Source organism: Eulemur rufifrons, chromosome 10, assembly GCF_041146395.1.
Source record: "Eulemur rufifrons isolate Redbay chromosome 10, OSU_ERuf_1, whole genome shotgun sequence".
NCBI lineage: Eukaryota > Metazoa > Chordata > Mammalia > Primates > Lemuridae > Eulemur > Eulemur rufifrons.
In genome coordinates, this window is record NC_090992.1 from 8,935,598 (window position 1) to 8,956,401 (window position 20,804).

Here is a 20,804-nt window from a genome sequence, read left to right on the forward strand (position 1 = left end):
TTCTCGAGGCAGAGAAAGAGTAGAGGCAGGAGGGACAGCTTTCAGGAGATCAATATTAATCAAGCCATGGGTATTAAAATGACATGGTTGTGGAAGACTCTGGCTTATATGTTAGCCAGTGGTGGGAGATAATGCCGAAGAGTTGGATTTAGCTCATTTTTCAAGGGTCTTGAAAGCTATGGAAAAAGGTTTGAATTTACTCCTAAACACTGGGAGTTCCCAGGGGGTTTCAAATAAAGGGGTCAGATGATTATATCAGCACTTTAGAAAGATAACCCTGGAAGCTCAAACAAATTGTACTCTGATTTTTGATATCAAAATCACTCATTAAATAAATAATAAAACCATAGAGTTGAACATACTGTTGTAAACTTGCAGCTCAGAAAGTGTAACCTTTGACCTGCAGCCTTTACTTATAGCATAGAGCGAGATCCTAACATCCTTTGTTTCTTCTTGCTAGACTTCCTAAGGGGAAATACTAGCTCACAGCGTCATCTCCCACCAATGAGTCCATACCTGGACTCTACCTGAATTATAAAGAAGGGTAAGCTTGAGAGTCTGGCTCTTTACCTGTGGTCAAGTTTCGGAGTTGAAAGTTCAGAGGGCAAAGATTTGGGCTCTCACCATGCTTATTTTAAAGAAGAGGTTAATCGTGTGACATTACAATTTCTGTATGGACAGAACCTTTCCCCCAAACTCACAGCTTGTCACGCTAAGTCTTAAAACATCAAGTAAGCAAATACTTGAGGTTACAGTAAAAGGAACCAACATTTATATGCTTCTAGTTAAAATTTTAAAACAAAACAAAGTATTGAATGTTGTCATTGTTCAATGTACCCCAAAGCTGAGAAATTCTCTTTTTTACAGGTCTTTCCTTTTATGACTGTTTTAAAGGCTTACATGCCAATGACTTCGAAAATTTTAGATGTCTCAGAACAGCCGTAACAAGAAAACAAACGGCATGCTTTTCATAGTTTTGGTTAAATGTGAAATTTCAGGCTAATAGTGTGTGTGTGTGCGTGTGTGTGTGTGTGTTTGTGTATACCTTACTGTTAATTTCTAACACACAACACTCACCTGGCAGAATAAAGAAAAAAAAATTAAAAAGTTCTAACACATAATATTATAGTTGCACTTGTTTGTTCTGTCACATTCCACGGTGTTTCTTTTGGCTGTGGCATTCAAGGGTTTCTGTACATGAAGCAGGATTTATGTGTGTTCATGACATACGCCACATGATTTTTGTCAGAATCACACCTTTTAATGCTTACTCATGTTTGAAAAAATAAGTTATAATGATTCTTTTCCCACTCCACCAGCAAGCTTTGGAAGAGGTGAAAGTGTTGATCTTTGAGCTGTTAATTCAGAAATCCCAAAAGATCAGTGCCCCTTTTTAACATACGTTAACTTTTAATCTCGTATGTCAAGGAGAGGAGCTAGCAACCGTGGATGACCCTGCGTAATACTGTTATAAACACCAAGTCCTAAGCAACCTTGCATTCCTAATAAAATGGTAATAATTTTCAATGTAGTTAGCTTGCTATGAGTTGATTTGGATCCATCAGACTGCCTTGATCTTTTATCAACATGTTGGTGGCATTGAAATCTGTTGTACTGGTGTTGAGCTTTGTGCATGAAATGTACATCAAGTGATAAAATGCAGTTTATTTGGCAATTGACAGGTGTGTGGCAGTTGTATGTTGTTTCTTTGATACTTCAAAGAGTTGTTGATATGCAAAATTATTAACAATAAGGCATGCCTGGATGCTTTACTACATTGAGATAGTCCCTGCCACTGTTGCCTGCTCAGGACTCTAATCTTGTCCTATGGTCATGGCTTTTGTAGTTTGCTCATTGATTTTTATTTCTATATTTTGTGTTGCCTTTCCTTCCATTAGTTCTTGCATATACTCCTTTTGCTCCTCCCGTCCTTGTTAGGTTCACAAGCAAGCTAGATTTACTGGTGTGCTGGGCTGGAATATTTCTGGTCACAGGACTTTTTTCTTTTTTTAGTGGCAAGTGCTGCATTTGATACTCTTTATTAATGTAGAAAGGTTGTATATCTGAACACATGTATTTCCCCCAATAAATCCCAGATAAACCAATAATTGAATTGTGAAGCTCCTTTAACGTTGCCCAAATGAGGGTGGTGGTGGTGGTTGTATTTTAATCTAATGGTCTGTGTCGGCAAAGAGAACAGGAAATAGAATCTTTCTGGAAATATGGAAAATCACAGTATCCCATGAATTACCCAGGCCATCTATATATATACTCTCAGTTACTAAATGTAATTGGTTTCTTTTGAGAGCTCTTTAATAAAACTCCCCAAACTCCTTTCCAAATTGTTGATCCCTCTGCCAAAATGCTGATATCAACAGGACATAGGACTTCCAACTGTCCTTAAAAAACCTCTCTGCAGCTACTGCCTCCGAATTTGGCATCTCAACTGTTACAGTAAGTGAGCCCTGCTAAGACCTGCCTGGCTTTCCAATGCAGAGCTGGGTTTATGGCCTGTCCTGCCCTGCGTAGTCGTCTGCCCCACCGTCTGTCGGGAGAAAGAGCCACCGGAGCGTGAGCCGTGCCCGGCAGTCACAGGCGTCCGTTCCTGACACAGACGCCCCTCACCCCCATTTTACTTGGGACCCCGATGCGTTTGTGTCTCAAGAAAACGCTGAGTCTCTTCTCTCACATGAGCCTTCCTGTCTTGCAGCGTAAGCCCCAGGCCTCTGCTGTTGATTTATTGTCCCAGCACTACTTTGCAGTTAGGATCGCTTCATCATGACCTAATTTTCCTGCCATAAAAATCACAGCACATAATAAAGAGTACACCACACGCATTACAGGGAGACTCCTAATCCTTTTAAATTGCAGGCACATGTGACAGATGGGATTGAAAAAGGTGTCAAAATGCATGTGACATGGCTAAGAACAAATTCCACAAGTATCGATGCTATACGACGTCGAGGAGGGGCCGGTGAAATTTGACTTTTATAGACAATTCAGAGGAAAAAGAACAGCAAATTCTATCATTGCTGTAAGCAGTTAAGGTCAATGTTTTGCAAAGAACAGTAATTAAATTTACACTGATAAATTAAATCCTCATGTCCCGGCTGCAGATAATTCATTGTTGAATCTCCAGTGATTTCCCTTCTTATATTTTGTATGTCTCCTTGTTTATTGAATACAGTAATGTGTTTTGAACACATTACTGAGTGCCAAATTGTTTTAGGTGTTCTAGTCCTCACCACAGCCCTGGGATTTTTTTTTTTTTTTTTTTACAGATGAGGAATCTGAAGGTCAGAGAGTTATATGACTTGCCCAAGGTCACAGAGCTAGTAAGTGACTAAAATCAGATCTGTCAGACTCCAAAACTTATGATCTTTCCATTTTGTCTTCTGTCACATTAATAATAGGTATAAAGACTATACATGGTTAGATCCAGACAGTCAAGTTGTCGAGGTCCTGGGCCAGCTGTGCTTCTTATCTATGTGACTGTGCACAAACCGGGTAATCTCAGTGAGTCTCAGTTGACTCATCTACAAGATGGCGAGAATAACAGCACCTCCCTTATAGGGTTACTGGGAGTAAAATAATTCTTATAAATAATCCATGAAAACAATTTAGCATGGGAGGCACCCAATCAATTTTGGTTATTTTTATTATCATTTATATAATACCACCGCCACTTCCTGCCTGCTCTTTGCCAGATGCTACGCCAGCCAAGCTAAGCAGTTTATGTGTATTACCTTTTCAGTAGCTCTGCAAGGCAGGTGTTAGGTCCCCATTTGCACAAAGGAGACAGACTCGGAAGGATGAATTAATTACCTTGCCCAAGATCACTTAGTAGGTAGCGAAGTCAGGATTTGAACCCAAGTCTGTAGCTTCACAGCCTGTTTGCTTTCTACCTGTACAATGACTCTAAACCCTTTTCCTATATTTTATGTGGTGATAGGGCAGTGATGGTGAGGTCAGTGCTGCTGTAGGTGTTGCCTACTGAGTGAGCAGCAGAAATCGGACTCAGCCTGGGTCGGTCTGACTGCAGAGGCCAAACCATCCCTGACCACTGTCCCACACAGCTTAAGGGGAAACAGTAGCTCAGTATTTATGGGTGTGCTAATTCCACTTATAAGAAGCTTGAAATTGGGGCTACTTGGAAGGGTTACCCAGAATTATATTTTTATTTTATAATTTTATTCTCCAATTGCTTCCTGAAGGCTTACACTCTTCCTAACTTTACATCTCCAAGGCGTTCCTGATTAAGTTGGAATTAGTTTGTAAGTTTTGACAGTGTTAAACAGGGCACTTGGGGCGCAGAATAAATCTCCCCCTTTTGTGTTAATCTGGAAAGTCTCTGTGAAATGAGTGGATTGTTCCAGCCACATGGTAGAGCGCCATGAATCTGTCGCTCGTAGGTTACGTGAGCTCACGCCTCCATCATTCCGCCGGGTCATTTGTACAGTGATTCTTCACAGCAGACTGAAGAAAACTTCATTTGATTATTTTGAAACCATCTCTTCCAAATGAAACAGGATTGGAATAACCAACAAAATTAATCTGTGAATAATTCAGATGCTCATCAGAATTCAACTCAAGCTTTTAGCACAGAGGCAAACTCTTGGCCCGGCTAGAAGGTGGCCAGACAATCTGGAAACAACTTACATGTGTTCAAGTTTCAGAGTTAAATAAACAGCAATAACGTGGGGAATGATTTCCCAGGCTCCTTAATGAAAGTTTGTGTCATCTGCTCTGACTTGATCTAATTTACAAAGGTACTCCTCTGACTTGATCTAATTTACAGAGCTACTCTTGCACCTTGGAAAAACATGCATAATAATGATGATGAGTGTCTGGCTCTTCACACTTTGCAGTGTGCTCATGTGCATTGTTGCATGTGATCCTGAGAAACAGCCCTATCAGAGCTCTTCAGAAGCCTGGGTCTGACTCACAAGGAGACCCAGAGAACTGGCCTTTGGGACTATAGCTCTCACCCACGGTGAAAGTCTCCTAGAGCTGATCCTATGATGCTTGAATAACTTTTCTTTTAGAGGAAACAGCTGATGAGCAGAGTGAAATTCTCTCTCACATGTTGCCATGTCTCTTCCTGCTCTGCTGTATACAAATACCGTTTTGGAAGCAATTTTTCACACATCTGTCTAAATCCATGGTCCTTCCTCACAAACTACCACGCTTTGTTTCTCCAGCATTTACTACAGTTTTTAGGAAAAAGTAAATGCTCACATTTTTGTTGACAGTTGAAATGTATGTATGTGATCTTTGCTCCCATTGTAGTTGGGCAAGGATCTCCTTCTCAGTAGCTCATTAAAAAGAGAAAATTTGGAGGCCAGGGGCAAAGGGTGTTGGAATATGAGAACCAGGGCCATCGCTACCTCTGAATCATTTTCAAGTGTTCTTAGCCAGGGATGGCTGAAGGTGCTGAACTTGAGGCCAGGGGAAGAAGGGTGCTAGGAGACAACATTATTCATTGAAATCCATCCTGTGGGTTTGGGCACCTGCTCTTACAGTGAAGATTGGGGGGAGAAGACAAGCTGAATGAATGGCTGCTGCGGCCCTGGGGCTTCACTCCCCTCTCCTGCTTAGCTGTATGGCAGGGCAGGAAATCCCCAGTGTGAGATGCCATCCAGCTAACTATGCTGAGTTGACCTTGACCTACAGCTTAGAGATGAGACATGTAAAGCACCTACCATGGCGCCTTGCAGGTGCAAACACTCATACATAGGAGCCATTTACACAATGTCATTGGGCCGGGGTGCAGTGGCTCATGTCTGTAATCTCAACGCTTGGTGAGGCTTAGATGTGGGGATCTCTTGAGGCCAGAAGTTCAAGACCAGCCTGGCAATGTAGAGAGACCCCATTATCTACAAAAAAAAATTTAAAAATCCTAAATACTTGGAAGGCTGAGGCAGGAGGATCACTTGAGCACAGAAGTTCAAGGACGTAGTACCGCACTGCACTCCAGCCTGGGCAACAGTGTGAGACCCTGTCTCTGAAAAAAAAGAAGTCTGTGATAATGGTACATAGTGAGGTTGTCACCTAGAAGCGACCAGTAAAGGGGGTAGAAAGCTGCTTAGAGGTTGTAGTCCTTGTTCTCAATAACATCCATAACCTTTCTCTTTTCTCCCTGTTGTAGAGACTCGAGAGACTAGAGATGTATAGCCCTGGCAAAATGCGTGTTTAGGGGTTCCAAATGTTTTGGAAGCTATTAGTTTTTTGTTGCCTTTAAGTCTCCTTTTCTTCTTACTCCCTCGCCCCAATTGAACTCAGCTAACATGTAGTGATTCAGTTTATCTTGTTGAGAATTTTCAGTCCCCTACGGAAAATATGATAATGCTGTTTTCGGAACAGCTGTGCTTAGGAGCTAGACTGACTTAACCAGCTGGCTGGCATCATTGCAGCCCGAGGACCTGCCAACCCATGGAGAGCAGCTGTTTGGGCTGAAATTCTTTTAATTCTTATGACTTTGCTTCCTACATATCAGCTTTTGAGTTCTGCTCTTAAATGCACGCATAAAAGGAGAGACGACAGTGAGAAAGGTCCTGATGTGTCCATAGGTGACGGTGGCCCTAGACATATTAGAGACTTTTAGGAAAGAGAAAATCCAGAAGGAAGCTAACTGCAAAGAGTAAGAGATGATAATAAATGTATCCATAAATTTGTATTTCTCCATATAGTGGGAGTGTTAGGCAGCCATTAAGAATCATATTTGAAATTTTTTTTAATGAATGGGGAAATGCTACAATATGATGTTAGATGAAATGTATAGGATAAAAGCCTGCATAGAGAATAAAATTTCAATTATGGAAAAGTGAGTTTTAACATTCAATGATATAATTCATACAAAGCAGTTAACACGGAGGCTGGTGTGGCAAGAACTCGGGAAATCGTAGGTATTGGAATGCAAACTCTAAGGGCAGGGATCACGTTTGCCTCCTTCACTGTTAGACCCAGACTGCCTAGTATAAGGCAGACTCTCCGAAGGTCTTTGTTGATTGAATGAGTATTATTGTGATTGTATGCATTTTAGAAGGAATCTGGGGAAAAACCCTGCGTTGTCATCTGTAACACACATTATGTCTATGATCGTGGCAACTTAACCTCTCTGTGCCTCAGTTCTTTGTTATAAAATGCTGAGGACATCACCTGTTGCTCAGGGTAGCTGAGAACTGAGAGCAAAGTCTGCAATAAGGGTGGCCACTGTAATCATGATAAGCGCCATTAAGTGTTAGCATCTAATTATTAAAGTCTGCCATACTTTATCTGTAGAAAAAAAGAGAATTGTGATTTTTGTCTGTCATTTTCTTCTCATTTTTTACCACGGACTTTCAAAAAAAAGTAATAATAAAAGCCCCTTCCCTTCCAAAAAAATTTCATAAAGAAATTAAACCTAAATGCAGTGGTTGTCTCCACAGAACACTTATTCGTTCAAGTAGCATTGGAAAAGGTTTTTTTGCTTTCTTCTTGAGACTTTTCTACATTTTCCAAATTGTCTTTAGTGCATATATATGTTACTTTTATCATCAAGGGGGAAAAAAAAACCACCTTTTCCCCTCTCTTTAAAAAAAGAAAAAGCTCAGCATTACAGGTCACAGAGCTGCTGAACTGAAAAGGATGCTCCAGCTGAGGACAAGTGAAGAGGATGGGGAAGGGTGCCCTGCCCGGGGGCCAGTTTGGAATGTTATTTAAGCAGGTGTTCCGTAGTCTAAGGAAGTTGTGGAGCAGTTGTTAAGAACTTGGAAATAGAACCAATGAAGAAAGGTAAGGGAATGTTGATTCACTGGTTCTGGAGAAAGGTAGTCAAAAAACTTGAAGTTCTGTTAACAGTGGCTTATATTTCCCCTGGAAAGAACAACAAAAAGATGATCATTGGAAATTATAGCAGGAGAGGTTAGAAATGGAAGTCAGTGATTCTCAAACTCTCGATAAGAGTTTCCAAAGGACAACATTTAATGCCAGTTCCTAGAGATGTTTAAAATGAAGTCTTAGCACATGCTGGTGGTCTTCTCAGGTCTTTTCTTGCTGCTTCCTGGGTACTGCCAAGCTCTCGCCGGTTCAGGCCTGTGCTTTCCTCCCAGTTCACAGATGTGAGTAACTTGGTTGTGAAATTCTGTTTGCAGATATTTAACACCGTGCCTGATGCGCCTCTCACCAATGCCCAGCTGCACCTGTCTCGGAAGAAGAGCAGCGACTCCAAGCCCCCGTCCTGCAGCGAGAGACCCCTGACGCTGTTCCACGCTGTGCAGTCGACAGAGAAACGTGAGTCCCTGCTGCGTGCTGTTCAGGGACATCCTGTGCCACCTGCCACTGCTGGGGTGGATACCTCTGGCCTCGGAGGAGTTTCTCCTTCTGTGTAGGTAGAGCAGTTGTGTGCCCAGGCACCTACATGTGACTCTCCCACTGTAATCTGTGGGTATTAGCGGAGTCTTCTCTGGGTGCCTTTTTCCTTTTCCCTAAAGGTAAAGCTGTCTTTCTGACACCAGTGGTCTCTTCCCAGAATGAGGAGCTGGATGGTTCGCACGCTGTGTGCTGGGTAGCGACTTAGGTCAGTCCGAAGCAGCATGTGGCTCCCGGTGGCTTAGTGTGTGGTGGAGGCAGAGCTAGGAATGAAATGAAGTAGCCTCTGAGATTAAAACTTTGTGGACAAGAGCAAAGGGAATGAGGGGGAAACACAGGCTTTCAGAAGCATCATAACAACAAATGCGAACGATCAGGAAGCCACTGAATATTTTAGTGAAGAGGGGACTAGTTGTCTGCAGCTAGTCAAGGAATGTTTTCTTCAAGGGAATTTTGAGAAAGATATTGAAAGCAATGAGGGTCTCAGTCTGGCCTGAAGGATAGGAAGGGTGTCCTGGGATGCCTAACGGAGAGCATCTTTCTGTAAGTAGCAGGGGTGGCTCTTGTCTCTAGAACTGACGAGAGGCCTGTGGAAAGATAGGGTCTCAAACTGAACCCAGAAGACATTTTCCCATAGAAATAGATTTGTTTTGTTTATGTGTGTTTAACCTCTATAACTTATCAAGTGGTTTCTCAGGCTGGGCACTGCGCATGGCAACATCTTGTTTAATCTTGAAACTTTTATGACACAGGTCCAGTTTCTGTTTTCCAGTTGGAAGGAAATAAAACTTACATTGAATAATGTTCACTCGGGGTCACACGGCGGCAAAGTAGATTTGGACTCGGCCATCCCGCCTCAAAGCCAGGTTATTAAGCAGTCCTGATTCTGCTCCCCAGTGTCACCTCGTGGGGTGGTTCCAGAGGAGATGTGGCTCTGTTCGGTGGCTGCTGGGCAAACCCATCCTCATTTCCAAAGGAGCCTGGAGTTTGCACTTTCACAAAGCTGGGGGTCTTCCTGTAAAGAGCCGAGGGGCTGGGGTGGGAGGAGAAATGGACGCATTTGGTACAGAACTTGGAGGCCAAACTAGATTCCGAACATCATTTAATAACAATGAAAATAATTATAGCCCAACTAATGTGTCAGGCAGCCTGCTAGGCTCTTTGTTATCTCTTGTCATCACCACTAATTGATACTAATCCTGTGAGGTAGGTTCTCACTATCCACGTTTCACAGACAGGTAAACTGAGGCCAGGGAGGATAAGCAGTCCCACGGCTAGCAAATAGCAGGGGGAGGATCTGTTCTCAGGTGGTCTTCCTTCCCTATGCCATGCTATCTCCAGAAGGATGCTTTTGTCAGTTCTTGAGCTGCGGAAGTGAAAACCTTGCTAGGCTGAGTTACGGGAGCGATAAAAGCCATCTGTCCCAGCTTCCAGGGCCGCCATGGGGGCAGTTGAACCATATTGAGTGGCTCCTCAATATGCATGCTGGCAGGCTGCCGCCACACGACAGCCTCCCCTCCAAACCCAGCACCACTGTGTGGAGAGCGTTCTCAGTGGCAGCTTCGATACCCTGGGCCAAGGCACTCTCATTCGTGATCACCTCCCAGCAGATGGAATGAGCTTTTTCAACTGTGCTGCCAGATGAAGGGAAGCAGAGATTACTGTGTAATCTCCAAGTTCCCACACGCATTGGCCAGTGGAAACTGGACTGGTGCATCTGGGTGAAAGGTACTGACACACGAGCTGCACTTTTTCTGGAAGGCGATAGAAGGTGGAGCCAGAAGACTTGGAGGGAACCAACAACAAAGGTCTTGTACCCTGTAGATTTCTTCCAAGAGGTTGCAAGGTGACATTTATGACTTATTCTGTCCCAAATTTTTAATATTTATACCAAGATGTTGAAAGGCACTTCTTGGATCAGTGACTCATAGACTTGAGTGTACACTAGCATCTTGTCGGGAGCCTGTTAACAATACAGCTGCTTGGGCTCCTCCCCAGGACATTCAGAGTCAGGAGGTCATGGCTGGAGCTCAGGCATCTGCATTTTTAAAGCACCCTGGTGATGCCAATGCTAACTCAATTTAGAGAAGCACTGGCTGAGGAAGGGGGGGGCTGTCAGGGCCGCTTGTCTTCTGTCATTACCAGAACATCCCTTTGACTCCCCACGGGGGCGTGGAGCAGCCTGGCATGGTGGTTGAAAGCGGAGGCTCTGCGGTCCAGCTGAGTTGTTTTAATGCCATCTCTATCACCGGCCACTCTGAGCCCTGGAGTGCATTGCTTTCCTTCTCTGAGCCTCCATCTTCTCACCTGTAAAATCGATCACTAATAATAGCTTCCTTGGAGGGTAATCGCCATGATTAAGTAAGCCAGTGCCTGTCAAGTACTTGACAATGGGCCTGGAACACAGTAAGCACCTAATAAATGTTAGCTACAATTGTGATGATCGTCATCAGGCTATAGTTTTACGTTACAACTGACTAAGGAAATATCCCCCGGCCCCCTTTGGAGCCTGCAGGTTCCAAAAGGGAGGCCCATCGTGAAGGCAAGGCAGAGTCGCTCCGGCCCCCAGAGAGAGCCTGTTTGATGCTCGAGTGCAAATCCATCAGCAGCCTAGGACACATTGTGCGGTGTTAGTGGAGGTGGGGGCGGGAGTGGATTCTTAGGCTTTGTTTCACATGGATCATGTTAACTAGCTGCTGGGATTATAGCTCTGATTAATTTTTTTCATTCCCTTAATTCATTCTGGACCCTCTCCCAGACAAGCCCAGTGAGAGGTTGAGAATTCAGCTTGCATTAATATATTTCTCATGTGTGTCTTCCTTGTTGAAAAATAACTGGGAATTCATACCATTCGAAGGCTTACATATGCCTTTCTCCGAGCAGTCAAAGCTTTAGCATGGGCCTTTTCTCAGGTTGCCTCTGCAGATCCTGGGCACTCTGGACACACCTGTTTGCTTTGGCAGACGACATGTTTATTCACATGGATTCCTATTGTCACACAGGCCACAGAAGGTGTACTGTGGCTCTGGGCTTAATTATGTTAGTTACTATGTGTGACTGAAAATCGCATAGATGATGAGACCATTAAAAAATGATGCTGTGGAAAGCTAATGGCAAGAAAAAAGTTCAAGATCATTAAATGGAAAAAGCATATTATAGGCTCATCCATTTGGTGTTGTCGCTAAGTGAACAAAGCAGGTAATGCAACATTAAGTGTGATGTGATCCCACTTGGTTAAAAGAAAAAAGTGTGTGTGTGTATATGTGTACATATTTCCATGCATAGCAAAACAACTGGCCATTCACACATGGAAATTAATACAGCTGGGGGGTGGCTCCTACGGGATATTTGCCTGCATGTGCTTTTCTGTACTTTCTAGATTAGAGGGAAATGCATATTTATTATGTATGAACTTATTTTTAAGTCATAAAAACAAAATTCCCTAATTGTACATTCCATTTACTATCTGAAACCCATTTTGCAATGAGTCACAGTATAAAAATAAGTAAATATACAGCTTCCTTGTTTCTGATGAGCAAGAAAGTAAGCTGTAGTTGACTGACTCCCTCAGCTACTGGGCAATCGTAGGTTAACAGGGAAGGAAAAGTTAGTTCTCAGGTAGAAAAGAGGGCTGTGTTGAAAGTAGTAGAGTGACCATTAAACTCGGATCATTCAACTCCCGATTCAACCGTTAATTAAAGGCTCGTCCCTACCTTGCGGTTTCTGAACGGTGCTGTTTTAAGGCCAGGCTTCCCCACGGTGCCTCCACTGTCTCATTCCTGTGAATCGGTTCAACCCTGGGCCAGCTACGATGACTTCCCCATTCTGTTTTTGTCTTGTGAAATCCAGTTTTATTGGCATGTTTTCCCCTTTGCAAAGAAAAGGGTTATCATAGGCGCCCTGGGGAAAGAATAAGGCAGTCAGTCCACACAGGACCAAAATCAGAGGTGGTTTTGCTGAAGACAACCTGCCAAAAGTTTTAGTATCATGTACTGTGTGCTGTGATCAAAACAACAGATCGACTATATTTTTCACTTGTCAACTCACTGTGTAGTCCATCACTGCCCAAACTGCTTTTTAAGATTAATTTTTAAAACATTACCCAAACTGTTTTTATATGCCCAAGCACATTACCCAAACTGCTTTTAAGATTATTTTTAACACAGGGACTGAGACTGGGTCAGCATGAAACCAGACCACCTGAGATTTAGGTTGGGCTTGGCATGCCACTATCATCAGTAGCAAAAGCTACAGGAAGAAAAGAAAAAATTGCTTCAGAAAGTCTGATTCCAAGCTTCCCATGTACTTGGGTGTTTCCCAGAGATGGTAAACTCAGAAATTGCTGTGCACTCATCATTTTTTATTGCAAAATTCATTAAGCTGCCATGCTATTATCATCCTATCTTGTCAAGATGATATATCACAGACTTCATTGCAAAACTTTCACAAGCAGGAGAGAGTACACCTCTCTCCTGAACATAGCACGGGAAAGCCTCTGGGTATTTTGCTTTTTGCCTTCCTCTTTTTTGTAGAAAGCTCTGTGTCTTTGCAAGACTTCCATCTGTCTGGCAACTCCCTTTTCTCCCTGTTTGATCATGTGGAGAGAGAGTTCCCTCCTTTTGGCTCGGTGAGGCATCCGGAGCCGCTGTTAAAGAACAATCCTCTTCCCTGTTCTTTTCACCCTCTAGTCTTAGGCATCATGGAAAGTTGGGATGTCAGCCTGTATTCTGACAGACTTCCACGCATGGTGGGAAACCCCTCCCAGCACCAACTTCAAGATCTGTGTTTCCTATTTACCCTCCAGTTCTGTGTATTCAGTGGGCCAGACATGTCCAGGCCTGCCAAGACATGTGGATTTGGCTTGGCTCTGCGTTGTGCCTTCCTGGCCTCGCCTCCGGGTTCTGTGATAAACAGAGATCCTGCACCCCGCGTGTGATGGGGTTGCCATTAGAGTGAGTCGGAGTCTCTTGGTAAATATGGAAAGTGAAGTAGCTTAGCTCCCAGATTTCCATGGCAACCCCCAGAACAAGTACAATATCACCAAAATTATTCTGCGGCTTTCCTCTTTTAGTTGCAGTGATTTGGTTGCATGCTCATGTTTTTCCACTCCTGATTTGTACAAAAAATAACAACTCTGCTCATCGTCATCAGTGCTTTGGTTTCAAGGACATTAATGGTCCCTGTCTGAAGCACCTGAAAAACTCAGTCACATATAACTACGTCTTTCGGTTCCGGCAGATTAAATTTTCGATTGTGTATTATTCCGTTATATTTTTCATTCATCTCTTAACCATTCGTGGAGCTTTCGTATAAAGGATCCATAGGCTGGGCACCAGGAACGTATGGCTAACACGGACCTCACAAGTCATTTTAATGGACGCCATGTGGCCAGACGACATGGCCCTGCCCTGGAGTAATTGCGTCCTTAAGTACCAAGTCCACATCCAGTTTGTCATTCCTTGTAGAACATATGTTCACTAAAGCGTTACCAATGCATGTTTGCGATTGTGGGGGGATTTATTTTATTTTATCATTTCCTTGTTTCCGGGCATTTGTTTTCTGTGGGGAATACGAAGAGAGATTCTTGTTGACAAACATGTTTGAGGACGGCAAGCGTCTCACTGACCTCAACCAGTTTAGGAATACTCCTGAGTTGTAGGCATTCTTTTGCTTTTTGTCATTTAATGGTTCTCTCTGATCTGTTGACCTGACTCATAATGGGTTGTTTTCGTTTGAAGCCCACTAGTCTATAATTTTTTCCCTGCAGCAACGTAATTGCCATCAGCCCCTCGTATACCTTCTGACGAGGATCCCAGAGCTGGCTTGAATCATCAGTGATTCAGGGAAGTCCAGCTCGGTCCTTTGAAGGATGTGATTAATTTTTATTTTAAAAGAAAAAAAAAAAAAGTCTTCTGGGCTGCCTGTTCTCATGCCTTTTGGTCAGAAGCAGGCACTCATCTGCCCACCTGACCAAAAAAATCCTGTTGTAAGTGACTTTACTGAATCATTTTCTCTTCATTTTTTACTTTATTCTAAATGCTTTAGAATTTGTCCTGGTGTAGTTTGCCGTAACCACTAAAACATTTGATTTGCTGTTGAGTCTATTCTTCATCCTTTCTCTGCTTTCTCTGGAATAATGTCCACTTTCCTACTCACCCTCAGGAAAGATTGTCAGCATTTCAGCTTAGATCCTCCACCTAGAAGTTCTCAGTCCCATTACCTGCAATGTGCAGATAATGAGACTTATTTTGTAGTCAAGGAGTACCAGGTTTCTGGATTTCCTTGTCATGTGGCCCAGTGAGGGATACCAGTAGTCTGCCTCTCTGGATGCATATTTGGCTATCTTGTCTGCAAAACTATGAACCTTATGATAAATTTTTTATACTCCCCTTTCCTAATGGATAGCAAGGGAGAAAAAAAATGTCCTGATAACATTTTGGAAAGACTGATACAGTTTTAGCAAGGTATTGTTTTTAGTTTGTAGAATCATAACCCTTTCATGGACAAGTAAATATAATCACAGGAGAAATATGACCTATAGTTAAACTCTTTTATATCCTAAGGATTCAGAGCATCATGTCTTGTAGACTTGGTCCTTCCACTTCTCAAACTGGATGGAGTTAATAAAACTATTTCACTCTCCTCCTATATGAAGCAGGAAATGTCTCCAGTTGAAGCCCAAAGTGTCATCTTCACTCCCTTTCTTTATATATTGGTCTTGGGCTCTTCATAATCTTGCAGGAATCTTCGTATGAGTATTTTGTGAAAAGGGAAATTTTACTTATAGTGATTCATACTGATAAATGGCATATCCATTCTCTCAATGATCCCCTAATTGTGTATATAAACGGCATATCCATTCTCTGAATCTCCCCTAATTATGTAATCTTAGTGTTGTTTTTCTTCCTGATAGCAAGTTCCCATTTACAGCCCCTGTTAGTCCTCCTACATCTTGGCTCAGTGTAACTCTTTTGGTTTCTCTTTCTTTGTTGTTGTCTCACTTTGAAACTTAAGCTCTTAAAATATGAGTAGTTCTAAATCTAAGGCATCCATTTAAGAATCTACTTTTTTCAAAGTCTGCTTACAGTTCAGGACTCTCCCATTAGCCCATAGAGTTTTTATCTCTCCCATGGACTTTTTCCAGGGCATTAAGAATTTGCTAAGATACTTGGGGGTGTTCAGGGCTTGTGTGTGTGTTTAATGTGATGCTTACTCTACCATCATTTCATAAGCATACTTTATTTTTACAGACATGACTAGTGCAAAGGGAGAAGTATTTTTATGACATCACCTCCTTTATTGCCGAAAGAGACCCGAGTTCAAATGTTGACCTCTAAATTATCATGCCAGTGATTCTAGTCTGTTCTCTTAGGGATATAGTATACCTCTAGCTCATTTCAAAGAGATCTCAGTGAGGATTAACCCAGAAATGATATGTAAGTGAACTAGTTGCCTAAAACATCAGTTTATTTCAACAAGGGTCTACCTGTAATGCATGGGGGACGAGAATGGCTTTTCATCTGTACTATTTTGCTACAGCAATGGTGCCTGTGCCATTGAGCTAAATCATCCCCCCGAATGTTTTTTTCAATGCATGGTTCCAAGTTTTTAAAGATGGGGAGAAACAGAAAGTTCTTCTCTTTGAGCAATATTCTAAAGTTTACAAAATACATTCCTGCACATGATCCCACTTGATCCTCATGACAACTCTGCGAGCTGTGCAAGGCAGTTCTCGCTCTCCCCATTTCATAGATTCCTTAACCGAGAATCCCAGACCAAGTGGAAATCGCCCGAGGCCACACAGCCAGTCATGGGTGGAGTCTTGAAGAGAATTCAGGTTCCTCGGTAATATTCTCCAAGCACAAACATGACTGCTTGGACTGCCGACTAGGTTCTTTTTGTTTGTTTGTGTCTATGCAGACTACTTTGCAGCCTATTACAGATCTGTTCATCAAAGAATTAATTTGAAGTTAAACATCAAATGCATCGAGCTAGAGGCAACACAGAAGGGGGTGTCTGGGGGAGGGAGGTCAGGAATTTAGACTGGCTGAGTCCTAAGGAAGTTGATGGCCAAATAGTCGATATTCCACGGTGAGATGCCATAGAGTTGGAGGTAGGATATGGCCTGATCAGTTAGGACAATATTAGAGGCAGGAGATTGAGAATAAAAAGTGAGAGTCACAGAAGCCAAGAGGATCTGGTTGAATGCCAGGGGTCTACAAAGGTTGCTCTGTGTTCTTGCTGGTCAAAAGACGACACGATTTATGGTGCTGTGGCAGGGCCACTCTTAGAAGAAATTCTGGCTTAGATTAAAGGGGAGGTATATCCTGTTGAGAGGAGGAGGGGATTTTGCTCTAAAGTTTCCAGTCAACTATTCCCCTTTGACTCTTCCTTTCCCACTTTTAATTCTTACCCTTTCCTTTGTCCTTTTTTGAGCTTCAATTGGGATCAGATCTCAATTCAATCTCATTTTTGTACATTTTTGTGCATGTAGGAGCAGACCATCTCTGTGCAATAATACTAACACGTGGCTCTTGGCCTTTCTCTCCCCCGCCCAGAGGAACAAAGGAACAGCATCATCAACTCCAGTTTGGAATCTGTCTCATCAAACCCAAACAGCATCCTGAATTCCAGCAGCAGCTTACAGCCCAATATGAACTCCAGCGACCCAGATGTGGATGTGGTCAAGCCCACCCGGCCCAACTCACTGTAAGTATGATGTCCGGCGGCCCGCCACACAAGGGCTGCGGTCGGCTCTTCCACCCAGAACTCGCTCTCTGGCTCCATCTGACTTTGGATCATTGACTTCTGAACATTATTTAAACCTTTTCCCTAAACCTGGAGCTTGGCTGGTTCGTCGTGGGGTTTTTAAGCATCATCATCTCAAAGTGGGGTTCATTATTCTTAACATACTGCTTCTTAGCCTCCATGATCTTTGATTTATTGTACTGCTGAGATGGCTTTGGTGATAGCTATTGCCTGTGCTGGCTGCTGGACGTGAAAGGCGGTTTCTTTGAGTTACACAAACATTCAGGGACGGTCGTAGCTCAGTGGATCAGGAGCTAAGTCTGCTTCACTCATTCATGTTGTCTCGGTTTCCCTTCCCCCTACTGTGTTGGGAATGTTCAGTGCTGTGTCCGCGTCTGTAAAGCAGAGCCCCCAGCATGGCCTCAAACCTTAGCAGGACTGTGATCTCTTGGCCAGAGACTGTAAAAGAAAAGACACGTTTTGCTTCATTTGGGGGCATTGAGCACCCATAGCAAAGACAGTTTGGGGGCTGCTTGTTTTATCCCCCCCGGAAATTAGATCTACTTTGCTAGAACCAAAAAGTTCTCCCTTGTGGTTTCATCCCACATTGCTTAGCATGCTTCTTCAGACCACCCCATAAATCTTGTCAGCTAGAGCCTTTGCAGAAAGAATGTGAGGCCATGACCAGAACAGTTGGACTCTCGGGCTACAGTTATATAAGACTCAGGAAAAACAGAGTTGACTTTGCCTTTCTCTAGTGAAAATAGTTTGAGGTTCAGCCACAGACTGTCTTCAGGGCAGTCTGTCTCACTTGGTGAGACACCAGCATGAGGATGAGATACCAAGATAGCAGCAACCTTTTCCTGCTCCTCTGCATGCTGTGCTTGCGTGATGGCACCTTGCCATTCTGTCTCTTTAAGATATTTACAAATCTGGCCAGGTACGATGGCTCACGCCTGAAATCCCAGCACTTTGGGAGGCTGAAGTAGGAGGATCGCTTGAGGCCAGGAGTTCAAGACCAATCTGCGTAACATAGCAAGACCCCATATCAAAAAAAAAAAAAAAATGTTAATTTTAAGAAGATATTTACAAATCTGCAAAATGGGTTGAAAAATTTTTGCCTTAGAAGACACTAAGGAGTATTAAATGCTTGGGAGGAAAAATGATCCCAGAATGGACTTAAGAGGTTCTTATAATGTAACTGCAGTGTAGGATGAAACCTTAAACTGAGAAAATCAGATCTCTTTTTAGTTGTTGGCAGCTTTAAATAGTACTGACGTTCAGGAATTTTAATTACTTGCCCGTTGTTTGGTAAGTAGTGTGTTTGTTCACTAGAAGTGGACCAGTGCCTCAACTCAAAATAATTGACTTTGTTCAGCGTATGGGCAGTAAGTCTCTTGTGGCTCTCCACGGCTGGGCTTGCTGTGGGGTCTCCCTGTCTCCAGGTGTGGCTTTCTCAGGCTCTCCTATACCTGCTTTCCTAGACGTTAAGGAGATTCTGTTTCGTTTTTGGTTGGTTTTTTTTTTTTTTTTTCTTATTGTCTAGTTGGTTTAAATCTCTGTACCTAGTGGTTGCTAAAGTTATTGGTTGCTCAGCATGAGCGAGGTTGAATTTCTACCCCAGGTTGCTTAACATCCCCTGATTCTGGCTGGCGAGTACCAGCTAGTGGTTTTTAATCTTTATTTTTCAGTGACTTGTCGTTGTGGGCCCTTGAGTCACTGCCGAGTACAGTATGTACAAAGAGGTTGCTCAAACAGCTAAGTAGAAAAGGAGGATTTATCTTTTAAACGGGTCCTGGAGGAGGAGACTTGGGATTTTTTACTTTTTAGGTGTCTAGATGTGATTTGTTTTTCATAACATACTGGGAATCACTCTACCCACTTCACACAGCTTAAGCAGCAAGTGGAAAAGGAGGATATGTCTTCTAAATGGGTTCTGGAGGAGGAGGCTTGGGATTTTTTATTTTTTAGGTGTTTAGATGTGATTTGTTTTTCATAACTTACTGAGAATCGCACTACCCACTTCACACCAACCAGGGGGACTATTTCCTGCTCGGTGCTGATCTGGGGGGCTTTCCCAGGAAAGGGAGGGCAATGCCAGGAATAGTTCCACTGATGTATCTCTAGAGGAGGATTGGAGATGCAAGTGTGAGTGTGTTTCCAGCAAGACTGTGGTCCCTCCGAGCCAGGTAAGCCTCTGACCGATACCTGTGAGTCTTAAGGTCAAAGAATACTGTGCTTGAGGTAGGAGCAGTGCCAATTCCAGCATTGGTGCCAGTATCTGCCATGCCCTGAGCGAGAGCCATCCCAAAGCCACCGTCATCTCTGCAGACAGGCTTACCACTGATTCTCAAACCCAAGGCAGTGAGGTGATGTTCCTGGATTCCGTCCTCCCTGGTGGTGTTTGCCCGTGATGTGCCTGGGTGGACCAAGGACGGAAGTTAGGCCATCCTGGCAGGTGGGAGGCACAGTCGTTTCCCTGAGTTACTCAGCTCTGAGAAGTCTGTCGGCACAGACACGCCACGGTGATCAGGCCCAGTTGCAACCAGCCAAGACCACGTGGGTCTCAGCCTCAGTTTAGACCCTTTTGTTCCCTCCATCATTGCTTAGTTTGAAGTATACAGAGATCCTTGAATGGGAACACTTAATGATGCAGACAAAAATGAGAGAGAAAGCAGGGGTAGAAGGATTACCATCAGTTTGACTATTACTTAGGGATAAGGTTTCCCGTCACCGGGAAACTATCTGTTTCTTTTATTTCACTCCTTTTTTTTTTTTTCACTGTTTTTCGTAATGACTGGGATGATCATTATGACCATGTGGAAATCATAATGAAAGAAACATGTTCGTTACTCATGGTACAATGGTACCTCCAATAATGCTTCTCGCTGTATCATTGGCTCTCCTATGTACATGAGTATCTTTGGCAGATTCTCAGCTAGACTTCTGCAGGAACCATCTCTCCTGAAGATCAAGGACAGTTTGTAAGCCAGGACAGAAGTCCAGCTAGTCTGAAATTGTCAGCAAATCTGGCTGTACCTATTTTGTGCCGAGATCCATCAAGCTAAGCTACCTGGGGTAAACCAGAAAAAGATTTTTGTCTTCCCCAGGAGTTTTCAGTCTAGCTAAGGGGGAAAGACAATGGCATATGGCAATGCTATGGGGGACTTACAGGTCCTAAGTGTGTGTAGAATTCAGCAACTATTAACTGAATATCTGGTGAGCACATACACCAGGTCAGAGTAGGGAAAGGTGGGGTGGATAAAGTGTGAGTTGGGCATCAGGAAAGACTTAGTCGAAGAAGAGTATTCCAGGTAAGGGGGATGAGGGAGGCAGAGATGATTCAGGATGCCAGGATGGGTCAATTTCCCCTGCAGACATGTGTCAAGGGAGGAGGATTGTAGTTCCTCCCCTACCACTACCACCAAAAATAAATAAGTAAATAAATAAGGAGTGAATTCAACCTTTAAAATCATGAGTTTTCACATAAAATCTAGATTTTGTGCTGAAACAACTGGGTATCACAGGCAAAAAAAATGAATCTAAACACAGACCTTACGTGTTTCACAAAAATTAACTCCAAATGAATCATAAGTCTAAACGTGAAATGCAGAACTATAAAACTTCCAGAAGATGACATGGGAGAAAACCTAGATGGCCTTAGGTATGTTGATCACTGTTTAAATACAACACTAAAAGCCTAATCC

At 43.1% G+C, this 20,804-nt stretch overlaps 1 protein-coding gene across 3 annotated transcripts in view; it reads left to right on the forward strand.

The window, feature by feature from the left end:
• Nucleotides 1-20,804, forward strand: part of ARHGAP26 (Rho GTPase activating protein 26) — a 378,528-nt gene that overhangs the window by 296,819 nt on the left and 60,905 nt on the right. For all 3 annotated transcript variants that reach the window (XM_069484154.1, XM_069484152.1, XM_069484153.1), the window contains exons 19-20: nt 8,133-8,271; nt 16,908-17,058. In XM_069484154.1, coding sequence (XP_069340255.1) covers nt 8,133-8,271; nt 16,908-17,058 — 290 coding nt within the window. The remainder of the gene's footprint in view (nt 1-8,132; nt 8,272-16,907; nt 17,059-20,804) is intronic.